At 36.4% G+C, this 26,911-nt stretch overlaps 1 protein-coding gene across 1 annotated transcript; it reads left to right on the top strand.

Annotated features, from left to right (window-relative positions):
* gpm6aa (glycoprotein M6Aa) lies at positions 1–25,650 on the top strand. The gene is made up of 7 exons (XM_087798729.1): positions 1–378; positions 14,194–14,386; positions 14,452–14,608; positions 15,845–15,998; positions 19,144–19,220; positions 19,536–19,601; positions 23,302–25,650. The coding sequence occupies exons 1-7, from the start codon at positions 342–344 to the stop codon at positions 23,452–23,454; spliced, it is 837 nt and encodes a 278-aa protein (XP_087654855.1). The 5' UTR covers positions 1–341; the 3' UTR covers positions 23,455–25,650.
* Positions 25,651–26,911: the final 1,261 nt, after the last annotated feature.

Raw genomic sequence — 26,911 nt, 5'->3', positions numbered from 1 at the left:
TGCGCCTTCCTGCTCACCACTGGGACCACCCTCTGCTCCGTGCACAGCCCCCTGCTCCCCCCCTCATCCTGATCCTTCTCCACTAGGGACCAAAGGAGGTTTTCAGCACTTGCCACGGCAGTTTGCAAATGGACAGCACCACAAAGGCTCAGTGATTCCTCACATCGGCTGCTCGCTTGACAGTGAACACAGCTGACAGCCAATCTCGGAGCTCAGTCGGGACCTCGCTGAGAAAAGCAGCCTTTTGTGGACTATCTACTTATAATAATTAAGATTGTCAACCAGAAACCCAGCGGGGGTATATTCAGTACATCTTCACTACAACTGAAACATCAGTGAAAATGGAAGAAGACATGGATGAAGGGCAGACCCAAAAAGGTAAGAAATCATACATTTGTGATTTGGGTGCAGCTACACCATGTTAGCATTATTCCGTATTCGGGGAGCAGCTGTTGGCATTCATTCCTTTGTCCATTGAGTGTCAACACGCCACTGAGGAGGTCGGTTGTTTTGGGGAGTCTGAGGGGTATGAACTGGTTCCAGGGGAAACTGGAGCGTCTTTGTGTGCTTGAAGAGGTTTTCATGCTCATTACAATAGCCGAAAGAAAGACATGAATAAGTGTAAAATGAAGAGGGTTGAGACCCTGTCTCAGCCTTTGTTTGCAAATATTGCTGCGATGCACAGTGACAGGTCTCGAGACAACCCAATAGATCTTTCAGTTTTGGGGGTATTTTTTGTTTTTTAAATACCAACAAAGTATTTGGTTTAATTATTACATTCTGAACAGTGTAGCTGTGTCATACTGATTTTCAAAGAACACACACACCCCACTTTTGATGCGACAAGTTTAGATTTGTTTCGCACCCCTCTTACATCGATCAAGCGAACATGTACAGAAACACAATGGTTGCCATGACAGCAGTCAAGTACAGGCATTAAGTATTACTAACTTCTGCTGCTGACATTCGGGCAACACTTCAGTCGAACCCAAACATCCTTCAGCTCAGAAGGCAACAGATAATTGGAAGCCCCCCCTTTTTTTTTAATATGCAGCGACAAAATCATGATTCCCATCCTCTTGGTCGCCATTTGTAGGTGTGTTCTCCGGCTCCTCCGGACTGAAAAGACGAAATCTATTAGCCTCCACCACTAAGACAAATGCTCATCCAACCACAAGGAGCAGCCATGCAAACTGTGCATGCAACTCTGAAAGTCAATGTCCATTACGTTGCGCAAACGTAGGTATATAAAAAGACACTTGCATTACGTAATGCATTTTCATGTGGATGCCGGCCCAAACTGGCTCTCTGGTGAACATTTCGCTTCAGAGTGACTCTAATAAATTGAGTTAAACTTGGTGGATTTGCTGGATGTTTTGGGTAAATATATGTCATAGATTCTAGCAGAAGGATCACTTATTTGTTTGTTCTTTTGTGTATTCCAGTGTAATATGGCAGTATTTTTCTTATTACAATAACTTGGTGGGAAATAGTAAGCAAACAATTGAGGTAAAAAATATGCTTTTTGGGGTTTTTAACCTGTTTCTATGGCATTAAGAACAAAATCCTAGTTGGTGCCTTTTTACTGGTTATTGGCACTGCATCCCAATTTTAAAGGACAATTACAGTCACTTTTCCCAGCTATTTGTCTAAATAAAATCTAAAAAGTGACAGCTGGATGAAGAGCTTCAGGCGACAGGCTTCACGCCTCTAACTCAGTGAGGTTAATAAGATTCCTAGCTAGCCTGCAGACTTACGATGTGTAATGCACAGCACTGTCGCCCACAGCACATTTACTGAAGGAGCTCTTTATTGAGGTGACAAGTTTTGCCTTACAGCCTCCAGTATGAGGGTCCATATAGAATTTATGATTTATGTACCCAAAATCCCTTTCAAAATATCGTTTTCTTAAGTAATTAAAGTTACTTCAAACAGTGGCATTTTTTTTCTTTGTGGTGCTCTCACCAAAACATGAATTCAAATTTTCATAAGAAAAAGAAATTATCTGTTAAGATTTAAAGCTTATTTGGATGAGGCACTTACATGAGTTTCTTTTATTAAAGCTCTAGTATGTAAGATTGCAAATTGTGTTTCTCTGCAACTGCACTGTATGCTCTAAATTACTGACATTTTTAAACCTCAGATATAAGCAGAAGTTTGATAGTTATGATCAGTTGTAGAGTAGAATGCTCTTAAAACATTGATTTTACTAAGTGAAAGAGCTGATGAGAGGAAGAGGTAAGAGAGAGAGGGAGTGAGTCAGATCTCTGTTATTTTTCAAACAACTTGAAGATGTTTTATTTTCTTCTCAAGCTTTTTGAGCTGCTAACCATTTTCTGTCATGTTGTGTAATAATGTTTGTAGTAAGATGTTTGGAAATATCTTCTTGAATAACTGTGAATGTATCTTTCATTATAAAAACAAATACTTATTTGAGGTTGTACTGTAGTTACTGGCCAAGGTAACAGGAGCTTAAGTGCCTTTTGTAAGTAAGTAAGTAAGTAAAGGTTATTTGTAAAGCGCCTTTCGAGACCATGGCCACAAAGTTCTTTAACAATCAAAAACAATACACAGTTAAAATATATGCTTTAAAAGGCCAAGACACATAAGACAAACAAAGGAGTCCCAGAAAATCAGGGAAAACCGGCACAAATAAGAAAGTCTTAAGATGTTTCTTGAAGGAGTCAGTAGATCATCAAACACAGAGAGAGAGGAAGATCGTTCCAAAGCTTAGGAGCAACAGCCTGGAAGGATTTCTCTCCTCTGGTCCTGAATCGTGTGCGTAGAACCATCAGTAGATTCTGATCCACAGACCTCAGAGCCCGAGCTGGGGTGTAAGGCTGGATCAGATCACTGATTTAAGGAGTAGCCTGACCATGAATAGTTCTTGAAATTTTAATTTTAAAATTGATTCTGAAAGAAACTGGCAGCCAGTGAATAGTTTTAAGGATCGGAGAAATGTGAGTTCTTCCACTAGAGCAGGTCAGAATTCTCGCTGCAGAGTTTTGTATTAACTGCAGGCGAGACAGCTCCTTCTTGTTTAGACACGAAAATAAACTATTATGTAATGATAATGCTATTTCAGCAGTGAGTACTTTACAAAGTTAAAAATACGCCAATTTTCTAACATCTGTTTCTTCATAGAAGCCTGGGTTGGTCTAATAAAACAAGAGTCTCAGTAACCCTGTTACTTCTATTACAAATTAATCCAAAATATATTGAATTTATTTTAAATAAAAATCACAGGACTCTTTAAAAGCAAAAAGCTGTAGCACTATTAGCAGATAATTATTTTTTATTAAGCTTAAGTTATTTTAAATAATGCAGTAAAATCCCTCATAATATCTAGCTTGTACTGTAACTTGTTTATGTGTCTTTGCTAAGTATCACGTCTTAAACGGCATTAAGCCTCTTAATAAGCTCATAACACAATATCAGTGAAATAGTGTATTGGTTAATCAGGCGTGTCGCAACATACGGCTCAGGTCGGAGCAGAGCGACATGGCTGACTGATCAATCCTCTCAGAGAGTTTCCTCTGCCAGCAACTGCTCTGATCGAGCATGATGAGCATTAATGTCACCCCGTTGGATTTAGCTGCACGTCACTTTGATTTCCGCTTCAAGTCCTGTGAAATTACATAACTGTTGCTGGGAGAACTTGCTTCCTCACACGACAGGAGCGAGGCTGGAAGGCTGAAATCACAGTCAGGAGATTTAAGGATATAAAAGAGTAAAATCTCAAGAGATTGCATGCATTCGGCCCCCGGGCCTGTAGGAAGATTATTCAATTTATTTGATTTAAAACATGCAGAACATTTGATAACTCTTTTAGGAGCTATCTTGCACGGGACATAATTCTTTCGAGCTAAACTCGTAAAATAATAAATAAAATATATTTAATGCTGTGACTGTTGTACGGGCCGTCAAGCCAAATTAAGGAAGGAAGAAATAAATAATTTAATATGACGGGAAAACGAAGAAAAAAATTAATGCAAAGGGAATTCTAAAATAATAATAAATCTTGATTTAATTGTATATAATTTAAATATTCTACATTGTTTAATATATTTTACAATTTATAATACAAATACAAATCAAAATTAAGAAAACAAAATTATGCTTTAAAATAAATAGTCTATTACCTTTTATATAGATTTAGTTAAAAAATATGATAATAAAGCACTAAGAATAAAATATAAAACCAATAAACATTAGAGGGATAAATAAAAGGAAGAAAAATGGTTTTCAAAAAAAGATAAAATGAAATGTAGTTAAAATAATATTAAATCTGTTAGATAGCATTGAAAACTGTTCTACATGGTCAGTTTCATAGTATTATTTTGACCTCCTGCAGGACATAGATGGAATAAGAGGGTCCAGGTCCAAACAGTGAACACGGAAAATCTGAAAATAAATACAATTCTTTAGCCTAATTTAACTTTATTATTGACCTGACAATGTTGACTCTAGTTTTCATTTACAAATGAAGATTTATACAATATTTTATATCCTGAACTCAACTTTTGGATCGTGTCCCTCATCAACCCGGGTAATTTAGCATCCATCACTACAGACGTTGTGTGTCACGAGTGCAGCCACCAGGCGCTAATACCCGTCTGTCATTCTCTCGCGCGGCGGCAAATCTCTGATTATGAGTCAGATGCACCAGGTGGGTGCCGTGCACTTCAGCTGTTAGACCAACGTGTCTCCAGAGAGCCTGCACACAGCAGGACCAGCCCTCCACAACGGACAAACTTGATAGTAGTAAAGTAAACACCATGTTTTGGGGCTTGTTTGTGGAGCTGATTTATAAATAATCAAATAGATCTAGAAACACATACGTGTTGTATGATTGTTGTAGGATAGCCTGGCTCTCATCAGCATTGGTAGGAAATGTTCCTTTTTTTAAAATATCATGCATGAATGATGTTACAGTGAAATGAATAACTACCTCAGCAGCAGAAGCAGTTCGGCTCAGCACTGTATCCATGGCAGTGACCTCTGGAGATCCTGGATACGTAATGCATTTTCTTTCTGTGAGCTGCCGAGCTCACTCTTGAAGTGAAATGGAAGTTCAAAGGGAGGAAGAAGGGACGGCGAAGAGAAGTTCTGAAAGACAGAGTGATCCATGCGTCTCTTATTCATCTTACATCAAGATTTGTTTTTATCATACATTTTTTATTTAGCCTTTTTAGGCACTTTAATCTCCAACAAGCCTAAAATAGTTGGACCTTTTACTCTTAAAAATATTTGGCTTGTTTTCAGTGGTGGATCAGAGAAATAACAACCATTCTATGACCCAACTTTTAACAAGCGGTTTTCCAAAACATGATCTCAGAGTGGCAGGACAGGCCCACTCGACCTGGAGTTGTATTTCCAGTTATCTGCCTCAGAATGTTTTCTAACCCAAATTTCCGCAGCCCAGAAGAGGTCGAGGGAGTTCCAGCAATTGTTCTACTCAGTGTTGATACAAAGCAGCTTCTGTTTTCTCCTCAGTGGAGCCCAGAACTGAGAAAACAGATTTTAGTTTTTAAAGAATCCCATGTTTTGTTTTGTTTTCTTCTTACACCATTGTTTACCAAAAGCAGTTTTGGCAAGAGATGAAAATGATTGTTGACACTTCATCAAAGCAGGTTCATGGTGTGGGCGGTGCAGTCAGGGGTGGATTGGATGTTAGTTTATTGGGGATAAATTAGGACAACATGGGTTTAAGTCTTGTGAGATGAAGACCACTTTGGACGGATGTTAATTCTTCGATTTAACTAGTGAGCAACTACTTATGTGTTATTGAGATGTCATGGAATAGGAAAATTATTGTAAAAGGTGGAGCAGCCTAAACACCAATACGTATACATAAAGAGTTGAAAAGATCTTTATTTTAAATATACAGTATATGTATTTTTAATTATTTCATTTTCAATTTCTCAATCAAATATCCCATGAAAATATATACATTTAAGATAGAACCACCTAAAGATTAATATTGTGAAAATCTTGTTAGAAAACATGTTCTATTGGCCGATTTTTCACATATTAAAAGAAAAAAAAAATCTCAATTTAGAAATGTTATCTTGTTTTTAGAGGTGCCTTTTTTCCAAATTGAATTAGTGACGGACTGATGAAGCTTCATGAAACAGTGTCATGTTGTTTGGAGGTCAGTAGGTGGCGCCATCAGTTTAAAAATGATTTGATTTTTCTTTAGAACAGTTGTTCAAAACAAAGGAAAATAGTGCAGAGACCGCCATCTATTGGACTGGAATGGATTTAAATTATATTTTACCCAAAAAATACATTTTAAAACATTTTCTTTTAATTCACCACATCTTGCTAGTGTAGAAGGATGGTGTTCAAATTTAAATATTAAGTGGTTTGTTATTATGGGATATCAGAAGAAGTACTCGGATTTCTATGACTCTTAAATGAATCAGCAAAAAACTCCAGAAAACTTAATCTACGTGTCTTTTCTCCTGGCATGAACTCGACATAAACCGAGGGCTCGCCTGTGCTCTGCAGTCACGCAGTGGAGCTCAGATTCCTCCGTCTTCCCGAGGAAGAGAGGGGAGGAAATCAGCGCTCGCACATTGAAACTCGGCCTGAATCGTCCTGGTTTGCCCGGCGGGCTACGCTGTGTCTCATTCACTATTGTCCCACTGAATTTGTTGACGTACAGTAAGTGGGTCACAGCTCTGAAGTACTCTGCCCATTCTCAGATTTTGCGCTGCAGTTGACATGGCAACCATGCTGGTTGATTAAACATGCGCAGAGGAGGGGGGGGGGGGGTGTGAAAAAACCTGTGCTGGCTTCAGGGGGAGGGGGGTGTTTGCATTAAATCTATGGAGGCTGGAAGATGTGTGTACAACCATCACTCTCAAGATCACTTCACTCTGACTAAAAAAAATCCTGCATCAATAGTTAATAAAAGTTTTGTTTCAGTGTTAGTGATCCAAAGTGAGTCATGTCCACCCATATGATCAAAATCTATTAAGGAGTTGGAATGACAACTAGTTCGACTTTTAAGCAAAGTGGTAGAAAGTTATCAATCTTAACTCCTAACATGATACAATTAGTACACAAATAATATAGAAAGTTACAAAACTGAATTTACGAAGTTCCTCTTAAAGACATCAGAAAAAGTCTGAAAGGCAGAAAAGTGACAACTTTGTGTTCTGGATTTTGTCTTTATTTTGGTTGAGTGCATTATCCAAACTTTAGATGTTACAAAACGATTATTTTGTTAGATCCCTGTTTCTGTGCACTAAAAGCACAAATTTTGCTATACCAAAGATTTGCTACACTAAAACCGGTGCAAAAGTGGTCGAGTAACTATTTCAATTTAGAGATTGTGTGTTTATTGGTTTATGAGCGATAGAGTAGATTAACTGGAATAAGGAGCTATCCACCTGGCAAGAATTACTGAACAGCTTGAGTTATAAAAACAGAAAGTATTATTTTCTCAGAACAACTTTCAGATAAATGTGCATGAATAATACATTTCAACATTTGAATCAGCAAGAGCCCATCGCCGTTTTCTCTGCAACAATATAGTACCATATAGTCTGCGTTTCTCTATTTTTACTCATTTACAAGTTTATTTCTAGAGAAAACAATTTTATTTTTAGACCCAAACAAGAGTCTTGACTTGTGGAGAGTCACAGGCTAATGTTACTTTGTAGAAAATCTAGTCTTTTTTCAAAATAAAACAGCTTTTTTCCTATCTATCTATCTTTCAGACAGTAATAATCAATACTACATGTGAAAAGGTAGTAAATGGTACCTTACCTCAGTCAGAGTGTACAATTCAAGCTATGATGATATCAATTGCTGATCTCACATGGTAAATTAATTGTAGGTGAATATTTAAAAATATATTTGAAAGCCAGTTCAGTTATACACTTCTATCAACTAAGATAAATAAATATATAAAGTATATAGTCCTAATGATGGAATTATTCTTATATTTGTGGATGACAGCTGAGCAACTATGATCACAAGCATTTCTCTCAGGGTTTTATTTCCATTTAAAACAATGAAAAAAGAAAAACATTTTGATGGTCTTTAGACAATTGAATACATCAAAGAAGGTTTAGGGAATACGATGAGCGAGGGATGAACTCATTGCGTACTTCTCTATATTTTAGTTTCTCTGAGAGAAAAAGGAAACTTTTCTCCTCAGGCGGTGCAGGGAAGGAAATAATGAGTGAAAACGACTTTATCAAGGCACTTGCCAATAAGAACATGAAGCCCATTAGTTAAGGTCAGCAGCTCCTCCATTAATTAACCCCCGACCGGCCTCCAGATGTTGCCTTGATGTTTTCATTGAAGGGCATCATTTAGCTCAAAGCTTTATCCAGGGATAATCACATGTCAACGGTGACTGGGTCAGCGTGTTTGTCACTTTTGCTGTTGGATCATGGCAGATGGAGTAGAGGTGGGAGGAGCTTAACTGGGACGTATTTTGTCTTTGTGTCAGGGTTGAGCCCGAGTCGCACATTTTCCAAATACAAATCCTTTGTTTGTGGCTTAAGACGATGCATTTAGTCTTTTTATCAATGATGACACAGCATACATTTGATTTCTACTGTTATAATTCAAGACGATGCTGTGTTTTTCAAAGAGAGAAATTTGGTTTACCATGTTGACAATTTAAATCTGAGTACATTTCTCCTGTTTTAGTAAAATATGAATATATTACTGATGTTCACTAGGCTGTGAACCGAAAAGTTGTTTTTTGAGAAAACACACAGCAGAAACTGAATCAGCTCTCACCACCCTAAGGAAATAACCAGAGCCCTTCAGGGCACTTTAATATGAGGTTAGGTGGTTTGATCCACTTCACCCTAGAAGTGTGGCAGAAAACTACTTTTCCACTTTCCCTCATCAACAATAGATGTATATCACTATTAATCTTCTAGTTTCTCTAAATAGTGGAAAACACATTGTTTTGTTTGGAAATGAGTTGCTTTCATGTTGTAATGCTAATCTTGCTGCATTTTAGTGGTTACGTAAAATGTTTAGTCAGATCATCAACAATTAGTGACAAAAACTAAAATCCCAATTCAAAACCACATCCTCTTTTGGATAGTAGAAGTGCTCACCAGACCCATTAACTAAATACATTCTCAGAAAAATCTAAAATGTATCCATAAAAATCCATATTTTATTCTGTTGATTTGAGTGTCTCTTAAATAGATCTCTTTTGTACTCATCAGTATGTGTCTGTTTGTGCAAAACTCCCTGTTCATTGAACTTTTTACATTAGAAAATGTGCTTAAGCCCCGCCCACTGAAAACATTTTCGATTTTCTTGAACTAAAATCTTGTTTATCATAACGACAACGCCTCTGCTGTGATTGGTCAAGCATCAAGGTTTGTCACCATGTTTCATAAATCCTGGAAGTCTACTTCTCCAAGGAACTTGTTGTATAAACAAAGCGGGGTGTGATTGCAGCTAGTACATCACAATGGACTTTGCTATTGTAACCACTCATTAGCCGAGATTTCAGATGGGGAGAAATTTATAAAGTATCAACTTTAAAACATCAAAATGATGAGAGACTTAGTGCATCTTGGAGAGGAAGACTTAAACATTAAAACTACTTCAAAACATAATCTTTAGACTTTGGTACAAATTCTCACTGCTACATTTTCCCTCAAGCCGTTTTATGTTGCTGCAGTTTTTTCTCCGATTTCTGACAGTTTTGACACAACTCACCTGTTATAGATACCAAAATAATTGCTCTTATCATAATAACTGTGGGTATAACTTGCGTATGATGTATGTTTTTGTACTTTTTGTCAGAGGACACCGATAGTAATATATGCTTCATATCAACTGTCTTAAAATAACTATTGAATTAAATAGTTTTTTTTAAATCTGAGAGCGCCACCTAGTGAGCTGTGAAGACGAACACTGTCTCAAAAATCATAATTTGACCGTTACTAGAAATAAAATCATGATATACTCTTTAAATACTCCACTTAACAATCTGGTCCTCATGGTCTTCATCCAGCGGTTTCATCAGCCCACACCATCAGTCATATTCACATCAAATGTTGGTTCTTTATTTTCATCACAGGTATTGGACTAAGCAGCGGACATAAATAATAAATACGAGCGGCTTGCGCTGTGCCGCTCCTAAATTATGCATCAAGCATCCAACCCCTCCCAGTCGGCTTGCATCACAGTTGGCCATTTTACCGCTCAATCTTAACTGAGCCGTAGGGGAGCTGTAAATTTTGTAAACGCTAAATATGTAGTGTTGGGGGAAAAGGGTAAACATTAAATACAAACACTGTGATGTCAAAGGAACTGTAGCAAAGATGAAGACTTATAATGAGTATTTCAAAAGTGAGAATTCTGTCATGACTACTGTGTGTTGCCTTTGATATTTTTCTATGATGAATATTTGAAAGACAAGAATGTTCACTCAAATACATCCTTTTTTTGGTATAAATTAGATACTATACATGCAAGATTGTAACATTCTAGAGCTTTTTCCCCATGTTTTAATTTCATTTATATTTATTGTGGAGAATCTTCAAACTTTCCACTATTTTAATCCCTGGTATTTAATTTCCAGTAAAACAGAGTTTGAACAGATGGAGAGAAAAAAGGTATAATAAAATAATATTCAACATGTCCATCTGATTATTGATTTATTCATTTTATAATGTCAGCATTTAACTGACAATTATATTGTGTTATTTGGATGGGAAATTAGGTTAATATAGGATTACTAAAGCCTACGTCAAGCAATCTACTTTCCTACTTTATAATGAATTCAACATTGTCGTACCAAAGATGGAATGTTTTCAAAAATACATACACTAAATCTGAGACTTTTTTTTACAATATTATTTTATGGCAGAGGTGTGTTACTTTCAGAGTGACTGTTTTGTAACGAAAGAAAATGTAAGTGTCACTTGATCTTAAATTGTCTAGGGTTCAACAAATGGAAATGAAAAGAAATAGAAAGACAGGTGAAGGACTGAAATATAAGTTTTAATAATAATAATAATCTCTATTTATATAGCTCCTTTCTAGACCAGGGTCACAAAGCGCTTTGAATTTTTAATCACTACTATAGTTTTAAAAAAGTATTTATTATTAATATATTGCTGGCAACCCTTTTATTTATTTGTATTTTTTAAAGTTATACATAAATGATGGAATATTGATGTGAACCTAAATCCAAAAAAAAAAAATAGCAAGGAAACAATCGTTGATAAAAAAAACGAGAACAAGCATTTTGATATCTAAACTTGTTTGCCATGGTTCTGTGCATCAGTTTCCATGGCAACATCAGTTTCATAGGTCACGCAGATTGTTACACTGTAGCTCGTGATCCAGAAAAATATTTGCATGTACAATTGAAAACCACTTCAATACACACTCTCCTGTTGTAGCAGGAAGTGTTTTCCTTCCTCTCCTCCTGCAGAAGTGTAAATAATGCAGGAGTTATAATCCTAATTTGAGGCTTGACATCAATCTTTAATTCTCCTTCTCATGTGAGGAGTGACGTTGGCACGGAAAAATGAATCACAAAAAGACTGTTATCTGTTCATCTCAGTCACATCGTGAACAGAGATATTGAGATTAGTGGAGTTAAAATAAAACCACTAATGAAAGAAAACCTTCAGGCGATGCATAATTGAATTATTGAAGAACCAGCTTCCTTTAATCTAAAGGAGAAAAAGGCATTTGTAGGTTTGAACTTACTGTTGGTGTCTCCAGTGAATAAGCTCTTAGAAGACAGATGGCTTCAAAGAGGACCCTTCTCCCTCTAAAAAAAGAAGAAATGTATCTTCAGCGGCATCGAAAATCAGGCTCTCCACATTCACTCACTCATACTGCATCTGTATGACTTATGGAAGGATTCATTTACATGTAAATCTTGAGTTTCAAATAACAAATTGTATTATCAGAAATAATCACACTGATTGGTCATTTTAGTTTGGTATAACATAAGTTGAGTAAAGAAGTATTTTGTGTTAATTGAACTTTATATTGAAAGTTCTTACTATTGAATAGTGTTCTTGAGCAATAACAGAGATCAAATGTTCTACTTGAGTCGCCGATAAGAATCTCTTTGAGGGTAACTACCACATTTGTTTTGTTAACGTGACTAATTTACAAATATAACGGATGAAATAATGAATTCTAACTTTAAGGAAAGAGCATTTCCTTCTTAGAAACAGAAAATAAGACAAATCTTCAAGAGTGTGTGTTTCCATTACAAAGTCTATTTTGAACTCAATTTGCAGAGAGATCGAGTTGTGCAAGAAACATTGAAAAATCGAAGACAGAAAAATCTAATTTATCACATTTTCACAGTAAACCTTGACTTGTAACATTTTTTACATACTTGGCCGTAGAAAGATATACAAAATACAATATAATAACAAAATACAATTGAATTTACATAACAGTCCTAAAACATATATAGTAAACTTTGCTAAAAATGTACAAAAGACATACAATCCACTAAAAGAATAGAAAGGACAAACAAAACCTTGACAAAACTGAGTAACCACAAGTACTGACAAAAAGTTTCAAGGAAAATTTCCGGGAAAATTTGTCGAATAATTCAACAGGGCAATGAGGAAATGTCAGAATTTAGAAGGTACAACTTTAAGAAGAGCTGACACCGGTCTATGGGAAGCCCTGCGTATGTAAAGACTGCACATCTCTCGCACAGATCTAGCTCTCGCACAGAGCACAGAGCTAGGGCTCTGAGGTCTGTGGATCAAAATCTACTTATGGTACCACGCACACGGCTCAGGACCAGAGGAGAGAAGTCTTTTCAGGCTGTTGCTCCTAAGCTTTGGAACGATCTTCCTCTCTCTTTGCGCTTGATGGAGTCTACTGACTCCTTTAAGAAACATTTTAAGACGTTTCTATTTGTTCAGGCTTTTCCTTGAATTTCTCAAACTCCTGTGTTGTTCTCAGTATTATCTTGATCTTTAAAGTATGTACTTTTTTGAGTATTGTTTTGATTGTTTAAGCGCTTTGTGACCCTGGTCTCGAAAAGCGCTATATAAATAAATATTACTTACTTACTTACTTACTTACATCGCATGGTAAACTGCCACAAAACAGGGGGGAAGACCATACAAAATAAAATGTTACGGACGGGGATCGTTACAGTACACTGTATTTAAATCTAGTTTTATAATAAGTGTTTCAAGATGCTTTCAGAATATCCGAGACTTGGGTCTGAGATGCAACTCAATCTTTAGGAACATTACTGGATGTTCAAGAAAACATCCTCATGAATAGTCACTGCAATTTTCCACATCCTCTTTCACTAGATCGATCTTCTCCCTCTGTCTCATGGGAGTCAAATTCTATTTGGTTAAAATGAGGTTATTCTCAAGGAAGAAGAGCAGATTGCGCTTCATCGGGGAAAACCTAGACGATGGTCAGAGCAGGCAGACGACTACTTGGTATTCAGCTCAGGCTTCGATTAGCGCTGAGACGACGAAAAGAGGCGGAGGAAGAAAGAAAGATGTTGCTTTGGCGAGAGAGGAAACCCAGTCGAAAACATTTTTGGGGAAAGCTTCTTCAATGTTAACATTAAACCAGGAACTAAGTAAAGATGAAAAGATTGATAAAGAATAAAAAAAAAAACATGCTAATAAAGAGCCTAACACTGCAGGAATGTCTGGTTCTGGTCTGTTTCTCCAGCATAAATAAACACGTCACCTTGAGAGATGACTCTCACACATGAATGCTCGCACACACATCCGTGGAGTAATAACGGAGATACTTCTGTGTGCAAGTATTTAAACACATGTCGCTTCTCTATGAGCAATCTGTGACCGGAGATTAAAGCGGTGATTAGTCATCTTAAGAACCTCCGGGGGGGCGAGAAAGCAGAGTAAAGTGGAATGAGGTGAAAGGTCAGAGAGACTATGTAAATCTCCGGTTGAATTTCTTGTGCCCACCAAAATGTCAACATCCTCCGTGGGGCTACACAGAAAAAAGGAACCGGAGAAATGTCAGTGAGGAGGAAGGATCTAATTTTGTATATTTTATATCATTCTAGAAATATGTTTGGGTTAAAGGGGGAAATAGTGTTTGCTTGCTTATCTGTTTTAATTATGTATTTAATTATACACAATAAATATTTATTTTCAGTTCAAAAACGGTGTTAGGAAATGTATATCATTAATCTCTCATGTGTTTCTTCAGGATGCCTTGAGTGCTGCATCAAATGTCTGGGTGGGATCCCGTACCCCTCCCTCATCGCCACCATCCTGCTGTATGCTGGCGTGGCTCTCTTCTGTGGCTGTGGTCACGAGGCTTTGTCCGGCACCGTCACCATACTCCAGAACTACTTTGAGGTGGTGAGGAGTCCTGTGGACGCCCTGGACGTCTTCACCATGTGAGTAGATGACAGAAAAATTAAGTTTGATTTGAGCTAAACTGGATTTTTTTTTTCCTTACCAGCATCGACATCATCAAGTACGTGATCTATGGAATCGCCTCGGCTTTCTTCGTGTACGGCATCCTGCTGATGGTGGAAGGATTCTTCACCAGTGGAGCCATCAAAGATCTGTATGGAGACTTCAAGATCACCACCTGTGGACGTTGTGTCAGTGCCTGGGTAAGAGCAAAATGCGTCACATTTAAAACAAGCTAAAGATTGAATAGACAAAATAAAATATATTTAAAAAATAAATGACAAAATATATACTGTAATTAGAAACTAAAGAATGTATATCACCTAATGGAAACATTAAAAAAAAAAAAACATTTAAATGAGAAAAAGTGTTTACATTGTGTATCCATATGAAACACTCAATCTATATAAAGTATAAGATATGAAAGTATGTCAATCAGCTCTAATATTATGATGAATAAATGGAATAAACCAGGGATCATCAATGTATTCTTGTAGGATTAAGGCTATTGAATTCAATTAAATTACTAACACAATGCTTGAGCGAAGCTTGGTTCAAAGAAAAGCATAAAAGAGTTAAAATTATTAGAGCAAAATTAAAACGTTCTCAGGGTTTGCGGGTCACTTGACCTATATAATTTCTGCAGCAGCACAACATTGTCAAACTATGTTAAGCAGAAGATCTGCCATTTGTCCTCATTGTATTTGTTATTTTCAAGAAGATTAAACTAAATTAAGATGTATCTTAAAATAACAATTTGAATTTAAAATACATATCAGTGTGCTGCAGACAAATAAGATCATCTAAAGGAGAGGGAGACTCAAGCCAAGCCTTGGTGTTTGTGGTCAGTGGTTTTGTTATTTTAGTGTGTTGAAACCATCCCAGGAAGAAACTGATTTTCTAGTTCCAGACATTTATAATGAGCAGAGATCAACACAGGGAACTTCTGTTTATATTTAAGAGTTCACTGGCAGATGATTATTAAAAAATATATTTGTCTATTTAAACATTTCAAAACATATTTTCACTCCAGCCACAATTTTGGAAAAATTCTAAATAAAAAACCTTTTTTGAAGTTATTAGTTTTTATTCTCAAAAATATTATTATTAAGGTAGCATTTGTTTTAAGCACTTTTGTTACAATTCAGTTATGATAAACCTCTATTCACAATTTTAGCATAAGTAGGACCTCTGCTATGTAAGCTTGATTTCATCCATGTCAGGGCTAAATTAGAAATGCATTTATACAGTTGTGAAAAGCATATTTCCCTAGCTTTTCTATGGGCTTTTCTAGGGATTCAATTAGCCACAACCAACTTAAATGTCACAAAATGTTCCCACAACATAAAATCACTGGTCTTTAAAATAAATACAAATACACATTATGTTACTGTAGAGACTCTAAGTACTTATATCTCCTTTTTTTTCTCTCTTTCAAGTTCATCATGCTGACATACATCTTCATGCTGGCTTGGCTCGGAGTGACGGCTTTCACCTCCCTGCCAGTCTTCATTTATTTCAACATCTGGAACATTTGCCAAAACGCCACAGTGCTGGAGGGGGCTTCGCTCTGCTTGGACCCACGCCAGTATGGTAAGAAGTTACCGACTCCAGGTTCAATCACTTGAAAGATATTCTGTTTTCTACTCGAATGGCTCTGCTTTTTGGGGATGACGTGGTCCTGTTGGTCTTATCAGACCATGACCTTCAGCTCTTACTGGAAAGGTTTTCAACCGAGTGTGATGAGAATCAGCACCTCCAAATCAGAGTCCATGGTTCTCAGTTGGACCAAGGTGGGGTGCTTTCTCTGGGTTGGGGATGAGATAATTCCCCAAGTGGAGTAGTTTAAGTATCTTGGAGTCTTGTTCACGAGTGAGGGAAGAATAGAGTGTGATGGATTGCGGCAGCATCTGCAGTTATACAGATGCTGCGCTGATCCATAGTTGAGAAGTGAGAGCTAAGCCAGGAAGCAAAAGATAGGGTGAGAAGCAAGGTCATCCGGGAGAAGCTCATAGTAGAACCTCTGCTCCTCTGCGTCAAGAGGAGGCAGTTTAGGTGGTTCCTCCATGACGCCTCCTCCATGAGGTGTTCAGAACATGTCCCAAAGGTAGGAGACCACAGGGCAGTCCCACAACATGCTGGAAAATGTGAGGGTTGCTGACTAATCTTTTTCTTGATCTTAAGAACAGCTGTATTGTAGTTGCGCCTCCTGGACAGTTAAAACCATCTGTTGGCTTTTTGAGAAACACCATCATGTGGTTTATTGTTGTTTTACCAAATGTAAGTGAGCAGCTGTTGAGTCTGTCCTAATAGCCAATGTTTGCAGGATGATTAATTTCCAACCCTGTTTCACCAAATTAGTTTTAGCGTGCAGATGTCGGGCAATAAGGAAAAAACAGAACATTTTATTCAAGTAGTTTGAATTCTGGATGGGGATGGAAAATAAGCTTAGTTGTTTAAATTATTCAGTAGGAAGTGTGTATTTGTCGTTGACAATATAGCCCATCTCTAGTTATACCTCTGGAAATTTAGTATCATAAATTCAATAAATGTTTCTTATCTACATTGTGAAATTAAACCCACTGTCATTAATAATCATCTGTCTTTAGTAAGACTGATCATATTATGAATCAGTGGTAAGGTCAAAGCTATATATTTTGGTTTGGAAATTAACTAATCACAGTTTGGGAGTGGTTAGAGGGGAGGATTTAAATGTATTGTGTATGTTTTTAAGGCAGCTTTTTGTCAAAAAACTATGAGTGACAAAAGACCAACTCCAGAATTTAAGTCGAAAGAGAAGGAAACTCTTTTCAAGTCTGAATATTATCCATTTTAACCATGTATAATAGGCAACTAATAAGCAGGTTCTGAGAATTGACATTTGTTTCAGCACCGTCACATGGTGACACTCTCTATTCTAGATAACCAAATTTTGTGTTTTATGATGTAGGCTCCAGGTCTCTAAAGTAAATTTTGAGTAGGTTCTGTTGTTGTTATTGATGTTTATTTTTGGGGAGACAACCTAGGTGAAGGCTCAGCTGTGGATCTCACTGCATCACAGCAGCTGACGGACTGAAGTGATGCCTACTGATGGTATAAATATAAAATAGTCTTTTGAAGAAGTGGTCAGGGCTCTGGCTTATCAACTACAAAGAGAAGCCCTGACATAAAAAAATTTAAAAAATGGAATCATCAAACAAGAATGTATCTCTCACCCTAGTTGGACCGCAAAGTTGAAGCACGATAACTTATTTTATATAGACCACAGTCCAATGAGCCTTGAACCCATTGACCTTACCGATGGTGTCCAAGGGTCATTGTGCTATAAACCACTAATTTATTTTTCCCTCTAGAGCAACCTTGTCAAACTCAAGGCCCTGGGGCCACATTATAGTTGGATCACTATAGAAAACATGTTTTCTCTCTGTCACCAAACAGTAATTGTTTATGGCTCTGCGTCCTAAGGTTGTGACCATCATCTAATAATTCACCAATGAATTTCAAATTCCAGTGATGGGTCGATGAAACTTAATGAAGCAGAAGTTATTGTCGGAGCCCAGAAGGTGTTTACCTTATCATTGTTTAAATGTTTTTACAGGATAGATTAAACAGGAAATCTTGTTTATTGTGATCTTAAAATCTCAATCATTCACCATCAAAATTCTACATTAGGCTTAATTTAAATTAAAGTATTATTGTTATCGTTTACTTTAATCCCACCTTACCCTATATAGTAAACATTTCAACTCATTACCTGGTGTGTTTAAAAGTAACAATAAGCGCTGTGACAGCTCCTCAAGTGGTAAAACTGTTTAGTAACATATTTAACAGATAATAGATTACAAAAAAAAAGCTGTGAATTATTTTTTTTTTAAACAAAAAAGGATAATCTTTGTCAAATTCTAAAAAAAACATAAGCGCCTATACTTGGACAACACTGTCAAAGACATAGACGCTATCTTGAAGTACAAAATCCTTTATGAAAAACCTCCTCCACTACAAGAATCTATGAAAAATGCCAACATATCGACAAGAGCTCGTACTAGAGGTGACTGTGTAGTTAATTTTAGTAAAAAGTATCTTTGAACAGAACGCTTTTTCTGTCCGTGCATATCATACCTTGAATTCAATACCAAACTTAATGCGTGAACTCCCGACCCTAACTTCTTTCACCAAACATCTCAAAGCTTGGCTATTGGAAGACCAGGACTGAACCTGTGTATCTGTTTGTACATTTAACTACTTTTAACTAATTGTCTAACATGTGAATGTTCTTTTTTACTATTTCCATAATAACATCAACCTGCCAAAAGGACTAGAGATGAAAACTAGCCATCGGCTACAATGTTTCAATTCACATGTATACATCCATTAGTATATATTGCTCTTGTTTTAAATAAAACGACTCTAAACAAACACATTAAAAATAATATATTTATTAATTAAATTATATAAAATCGACCATTATATCTAACCATCAGTTATCATTTTTATCCAAAGTGACTTGCAGGCACAGAACCGAGAACATTGCCTAAAACTTTGCAAATTATTTTTGTCATGCTCTATAAATCTTTATATTAACTTGAATTGGATCCATTTAGTGAAAGATTCCTTCGCAAATGAAGACAAATCCTGGTTCATTGTGCTTGATTTCAATTTCACAGGACATTTTCACTATTCTTAGGATGCTATGCTAGAAGTGAATAAGAACAATCAACTTAAGTGCGCTTTCTTTCAGGTATCGTGCCGATTGCTGAGGGTAAAACTGTGTGTGCTGGATCGGAAAAATTCTACAAGATGTGTGAATCCAACGAGGTAAGGTGAAAGCGAGTCGTAAACATGGGGCAATTACTGGCTGAGCAAATAATAAAAAAAAACACGCCTTCTCAGAGAGCGACCCATAAATCCAACGCTTCGTAATTCCTCATTTACTGCCGAGCAGGGAAACACAACAGATTACATGTTTACAATATACACCAAATAAATCATCACTGACACAGGAAATAAAATATTGAATGTGGAAAGTGATGCAGTGTGAGGCTTTAAATTCTATTAGATTTCAACGCGAGACCAGTGTTGTGTCATTGCTGGAAACATTAAAAAAAATGCTGTGATTTGTCGTTCCTGCAGCTAGACATGACGTTCCACCTGTTCATCTGTGCCCTCGCCGGAGCCGGAGCCGCCGTCATCGCAATGGTGAGACATCAATGAATCTCTCTCTGCTCTCCGGAGACACACGCCCACAACAACACAGCCCTCGGCAGACCACATATGTCAGACAGGCTCCATATAACAAGTTCCGGGGAGGGAATAAAAATTGTCTGGATGAGAGATTGCACTCAACCGGGCTTCATCGTTCCCCTCAGATTTTGTTGGATAAAATACAATAAATGCATGAGTGGAGAGACTATAGGAACAAAGAACAATGGATATGCACTCTTCCTTATAAGAAGAGAACTATTATTTTCATAGGTTTTATTATAATTATCTTCAAAATATATTTTAGTACAAACAATAATTATCTCATGATTTTTATTTAAATTTAGTTTCTCATGTATTGTTATTGATAACATCCAAATGAAGCTTCATGAAGCAGTTTCATTTTCAGAGCCCGCTAGATGCAGTTTTACTTAACTTTATCTAAATAAACTTTAAATAAGTAGCTAGTGATGGTCTGATGAAGCTTCATAAAGGAGTATTTTCAATTTCAAAGCCCACAATAGCTTCACTATTTTACTTTGTTTTGAAAAACTATTCTATTGAAACATCACATTATTTTTAAACTGATGGCGCCACCTACTGACCTCTAAACAACATGACACTGCTTCATGAAGCTTTGTTAGCCCATCACTAATAAATAGGTCATATGAAGTACAGAGAGACTTGTTCAAATTTACAGGAAGATGAAACAAGAAAATGAAAAGACAAGAGTCTTTATTTTGTTTTGTCAACAAAATATTGGCGGAATAGTAACACAGTTACACTAGTGGAAGCCAATAACACACAAGACTAGATACTAATAATAGACTAATAATAAAAACATTTTTCAAGTTATAGTTCTATGTAAATTATATTAATTTAAGACTGTACAAATTTGATAAGTTGAAAATAAGCATGGGCTGAATGTGATCATGACACCATACTAACATTCTCTTGAAATGTAGTATAGTAAACTCCAAAAATTTGAGAAACTCGATCACGTGGCTTATTGTTGTTTTACCTAAAACTCCACAAATTTAAATTGTAAAGCTCCTATATCCAATTTAACATGAATCTCTTTTTTTTAGGAAATAAAAATGACTCTTGACAGCTGCTTCATTTTGTGACGTTTAGATTTGATTTATTAGAAACGTGTCATAAATAGCTTTTTTTTTAATAAATCAAATGTAAAATTAAAATTAAAATTCTGTGTAGCTTACGTCTAATAATGAATGGCTGCATGAAATCTGCTCAAGGGCCGTAAAACGTTGGACACGTCTGGATTAAATAGTTCCAAATAAGCATTAGTTAAGCGCACAATTGACTAAAGTCTATATTTTCAAGTTGAATATGGAATTAAATAACAAACTCTGAATGAGGAACTTACCTCCATGGTTAAAGATGAATGAATTTGTAGGTGAAATAATATTTAGCAAATCATTATTTCCGGTCCACAAAATACATATTGGCAGGATACATGTGAAACAGTTAGTTCATCCTGCTTTTAATGGCAGAATATCAGCCGTTTTAATGTTTATTTTTAGAGAAAAAGGTATCATACATTTTATTGAGAGAAAATCGTGAAAAAAAAAAAAAGTGGGAACGTAGCATTAAAGAGAAGCTTTTGTATAATCAGCGGTAAATATTAAGTCAAATATGTGAACTCCTCCATATTATTTGAGTCATTGAGCTCAGACTTTGTCCTTATAATAATAAATATGTATAAGTTTTATATATTTTTGGATAAACAATGAAACTTTCTTTAAGAGTTAATATTGCATTTGTTAGTTAAGCATATGCTTATGTATGCGCTGCAGAAAGGCTTGGTGCTTGGTTCTGTTTTTCTATTGCTTATTTTGTGTGTTATTTTGATTTTTTTATTCTGTACTAACACCAAAAAAATCCTACGTTTTGTTTAAAACACTGGTAATCAACGTCTCTGATACTGATATACTTCAATCTTCAAAATTCTATAAACTGAAATTATTATTTATATTATTTTATATTCATAAGATCTAAAAGTCATTGTAAAACTGTAGATAATGATAATCAAAATGATAACCATCACCTTCTACAGCACGTTCTAAAAATAATGTCATTGTTTTCCCGGAAATGCTTCCGTGTTTTTGGAAGCGATTGAGTCGTATCATCAGGTGTCGCCGGGCAAACGTTTTGTTGTGGCTGCTGGTGGGAGAATAAGTGTGGACGGGAGGGAAGCAGTTTGGCGCAGTGAAAAGACAGGGTTTGTCTGCCTCCCTCCTTCGGAGGCGCCTGGCATGTCACGTTGTTGTCATGGAAACACGGAGAAGAAAGGCTCCGAGCTTGTTGCAAACATCACTCAGTCGGGAAATTCTTAGGAACCATTTTCCAACTAACAAAAGGGGCGAGTCTGAGCTGATGCTACAGATTATGGAGGAACTCAGAGGAAGTAGATAGTAATAGATTTTCTTTATGTCAACGATGCTGCGTGAACATCAGCCATCCGTTGTCATGGTTACGCCACGACAACATACAGATGCTCGGTCTAGACCTCAACTGCTCTCCTCGTCTCTAACAGATGACAGCCAATGAGGCGCCGCTCTTAGTTTATCGGTCCGCTCAGGATCATTCTCTGGCTCGCCTCTGGCTGACGCCTATCCCAGCTACTATGGGCAAGAGACAGGGGACACCCCGAACAGGCGCCCAGGCACAAGGACACAACCATTCACACTCAAACTCAAAACTAGGTACAATTTAGTGTACTTAGTCAAACTCTGTATGTATTTGGACTATTAGAGAAGTACCCAGAGTAAACCGACACAAATACATGACCAACAGACAAACTCCACACAAAAAAGGCTGCATGTTGCCTTAACCATTCAGCTCTGTTGAATGCATCGTCTACTACTCCAGATTTACAAATGAACTCCCGGTACAAATAACAACATACACAAAATAAGACTAAATACTTACAGGCATGGCTTGACTGGAAAAATAAAACGTTCAAGTCAAAAAAGTTCAGTCGTGTCATACATGGAATTAAAACAGATGATCATTGAGCGCACCACTGTATTTTTAAAGTAGCAATAAGTAACATTTTGACATTGTTGTTATTTCTTAGTCGTATGCCCCTTCATGATTTTTTCCTTTTTATTTTATACAGCAGTGTTGTTTCAGTTCAAGGCCAATATTAAATTGAGATATTAGTTACACAGCTTAAACCAAATAAATGTCTGATTCTGTTGGATCCTGCCTGCTTAAGATCTCGGCTCCTGAAGAGGGTCCTCCTGTATCTTTGTAATAACCGCATCATATGAGAGTTCAGAGGTCGTATGTAAAAATGTAACACTTAATAATTAATAGTGATACTCTGATGAAGCTTCATGAAGCAGTGTCATTATTTTCAGAGTCCACCAGATGGCGGTCTCTGCACTATTTTCCTTTGATTTGAACAATTGTGAAAAACATCACATCATTTTAAACTGATTGCGCCACCTACTGACCTTTAAACAATATGACATTCCTTCATGAAGCTTCTTTAGCCCATCAATAATTTTCACTTGAAATTTAACATTAAAGACAGTAGGACCGTAAAATCCATCAACACAAATCATCAACAACGTTGTTGGTCTGAACTTCTATAAATGCAGTAGTTTGTCATGATCAGCTTCTTCTTGTGACATAATTCATATTCGACCAACATCTATTCCCCTCTTAGATCCACTATCTAATGGTGTTGTCGGCCAACTGGGCCTACGTGAAGGACGCCTGCCGGATGCAGAAGTACGAGGACATCAAGTCGAAAGAGGAGCAGGAGCTCCACGACATCCACTCCACTCGCTCCAAGGAGCGTCTCAACGCCTACACATAAAGACCAGCGTGAGACCTGGCCCTGCTGATCCACCCTCTGACCCCGCATACCCTCTCTCTCTCTCCCCTCCATCTATCAGTCTCTCTCTATAGAGCGCCCCCTACAGAGGGAGGGTGGATGGCACGATGGGGGCCTCGTCGCCGTTGATGTCAATGGTGCGTCATACGACAATGTGGTCTGGGGGTCGATGTCACTCAAAATCTCCTCAGTCACGAAACCACATTTTTGGATGAAAAACAAGCCCCTTTACCTCTCTCATGAACGGTGTTCAAGTTTCATTATTGCAGTTGATTATTCTTGAATAAAAACAGTTGTTTAGTGCTGACTGTAGTTCTAGCGTAGTCTGTAGTCTCCGAAGTAGCAGTAGAGTTTTTCTTGTTTTGTATTTTGCTTTTATCTCATCGTCTTTTTTGCTTCCATGTATAATTTATTTTGCGCAGATTTGTGAGGGGGGTCAACAGGGGCTTCTCAAAGGGTTTTCAAGCACATTCCTCATGTGTGTCTGCGATCAAGTACATGTACAGTGTGAACAGGAGTTTGAAGAATATGTTACATCTCGCAATACAACTTTAAACCCATGGATTAAAAACCGACATTCGCTATTTAAACTTAAAAACCAAATCTTGAATAGAAATACATGCTAGATGTGCCAATCCTGGTTAGACAGTACAGATATTATTTTGATACGTATATCAGTAACTGGATTAAAATATGGGTTATTCTAGAAAAAAACTGAAAATCTTGACGTTGTTTCACTTTTTCAGCTTTAAATCACGAACAAAAAAAAGCACATGCTTCCACTGAACCCCTTTTCAAAATTTATTTTAAGTACCAAATCTTGTTTTTTCAAAAGTGTGTCATGTAAATAATTTCACATCCAAACATTCACCACCATCATGTGGAGACAATATTGAAGATGTCATTCAACATCCATCAGGCAAACTGATGTCAAAAAACCAAGTGCAGAACAGCACATCACCTAGAAACTGTCAATTAGATGATGGCTTTGTGAGGCTATTTAACAGCAACTTGTCTTAGAAGATTTCAATTTAAATGAAAAAAATCATCTTAGCCACATATTGAAAAATAACCAGGAAAATAAGAAAGTAAGAACATGTAAAAAAAAAAATCATATTAATAATAATAATAAGGAGAAAAAAAATGAATAACGGAAATTCAATATATCAACTTAAATTGTAAAAACATTATTAAGTGAAATTAGGAATACATACAAATGAATTGGATACCACTTTATCATTTTATTTAACAATAATTATTTAAGTTGTAATCTTCGAAGACATCATTCCTCTATTTATTTGAAATATGTTCTATTTAAAAACGGAATTCATATTTTCCTTATGATAAAATCAAAATGTTAAAAAATGAAATTTTCTTTTTCTTTTAAACTTAAAACTTCCATCTAGTTATTTATTGCTCAGATTTTTTATATATTTTTTAGTTACTTATATCTATTTTTCTATTAAGAAACAAAAACATTTTCCCTTCAACAACTAAAAAAAGGAATCTAAATAAATAATAGATAGCCCATAGTGATTCATTTTGGAATTTGTCCAGCCTCTGATAAGCCACCATTCTTTTGTCAGTGTTTCTAGAACGCTTCATCCACATGCTTACATGACCACTTCTCTGCTCCTCCTTCCATTCTCTCTCTCTCTAGATGTAAGCATTGGTGTTCAACTCCAAGTTGGATAACTGTACTGTTAGTAAAGACTGTGAATTTAGATGTTTTTCGTGGCATGGACATGCATTAATATAGTCTAATGGACACAGAAGTTTCTTTCTTTCACTTTATTTTGACACTTTTGACTGTCTCTCTGATCGATCCTTTGTTTACATGTGCAGTACTGAACCTGTTCCACGCTAACCGCATTATGCTACTGATATTAGAGACTCTAGTCTTTGAGTTGTGTCTATTTAGTTTGTGATGAGCTCTCAACCATGTCTTAAAACTGTATGACATCGCTTACTTACTGTAAAAAAAAAGAAAAAAAAAGAAAACGCTTCTCAGCTTTCTCCTCGTATTAGTCTTTTGTACTTTCACTATGAATGCTTAGTATCAGGCTTTCAATTGATCTGTTTTGTACATCCACGTGCCAACAGCTTGAAGTGGCTTATTTGACCTGTATGATCAAATTTGCTTGCATAAATAAAATCACTTGTGTACTTGTTAATAAATCATTGCCTCTTGAGTTTTCTTTCCTATGGTCGTGTGGTTGTTCTAATGAAGTTGCAAATATTCACCACTAGATGTCTCTGCTTCCACCTCGACGTCCAAAGCAACAAATGAGTAGTAAACCTGTAGCTCTCGTCTTCTGATGAGTAAAATAAATATTTATTTACAAGAATAAAATTAATAATAATAAAAAAAAGTATGAATACACTAATAACTAAAAGACGACATTTTAACATAAAACATTTTGAAATAACAAATTACAAAATTAATTTAATTGTCAAAATTAAAAGGTTATTTTTTGGGACATTTTAATATTTATTCACACATTTATCATTCATACATTCCTGTTGTGTTGTCAGTTTTATCTTGATCTTTAAAGTATATACTTTATTGAGTATTGTTTTGATTGTTTAAGCGCTTTTGACCCTGGTCTGGAAAAACGCTATACAAATAAAAATGACTTACTTACTTACTTACTTATATCCATGTGCCATGATAAAAATAATGAATTTTCCAGAAGTTACCTCTAATGGAATCAAACTATGATGGCATCCATTTACAGATCTTTACAGAAATTTGAAAGTTCAAAGGCATATACTGCAGCCCACCTTCCAAATGGGAAAATATCCAGGGTTATCCTGATTTACTAGCATGTCAAACATAAAAAGGGGCAAAGATTAATGGTCTGCTTGTTCAGCCTGTTCCACTCTGCATCCATCATCTAATATTTCCAAATACCAGATACTAAATGATCAATGCTTTAACAACAGTCTAGACACAGTCTTGTAGATGGCATGGGTGTGATGTTAGAGGAACAGTTTACTATTGAGATTACACACATTTTGTTATTCTGCCCTCGGATGATAATACAGGATGAAAGCTTACATTTCCACTTGAAGTCAACCATGAGCTCCTTGGTCTTATTGGATTCTGTTGAATGACTTTCTTTACCTAAACTGGAAATCATAGATGATTGGATGATGTCATCTGAGAAATTCTAAAGATGAAACACATCAGACATAAATCTCATATCGAAGGTGTCCAGAAAAAAGTGGAAAGAGACTTTAGACGACCCCAGTAATAGCTGAAACTTCCGATACAAGTTTTCTGCTTTATGTAAAGTTAAGTTAAGTGAGACAGGTTCCAAGTCATGTGTCAAACAATCAGAGCTGCCATCTTATTCTCAGTTTGGTAGCAAGTGTTAGCTTGGTCAGTGTGTCAGCCTGTTTTCCATGTCTTGGAACGGTACTAACAAATGTGACA

Source organism: Callionymus lyra, chromosome 9 (assembly GCF_982586985.1).
Source record: "Callionymus lyra chromosome 9, fCalLyr1.hap1.1, whole genome shotgun sequence".
NCBI classification, from domain to species: domain Eukaryota; kingdom Metazoa; phylum Chordata; class Actinopteri; order Syngnathiformes; family Callionymidae; genus Callionymus; species Callionymus lyra.
Note: the sequence above shows the minus strand (reverse complement) of the source record. Positions and strands in the feature narration are given on the sequence as shown.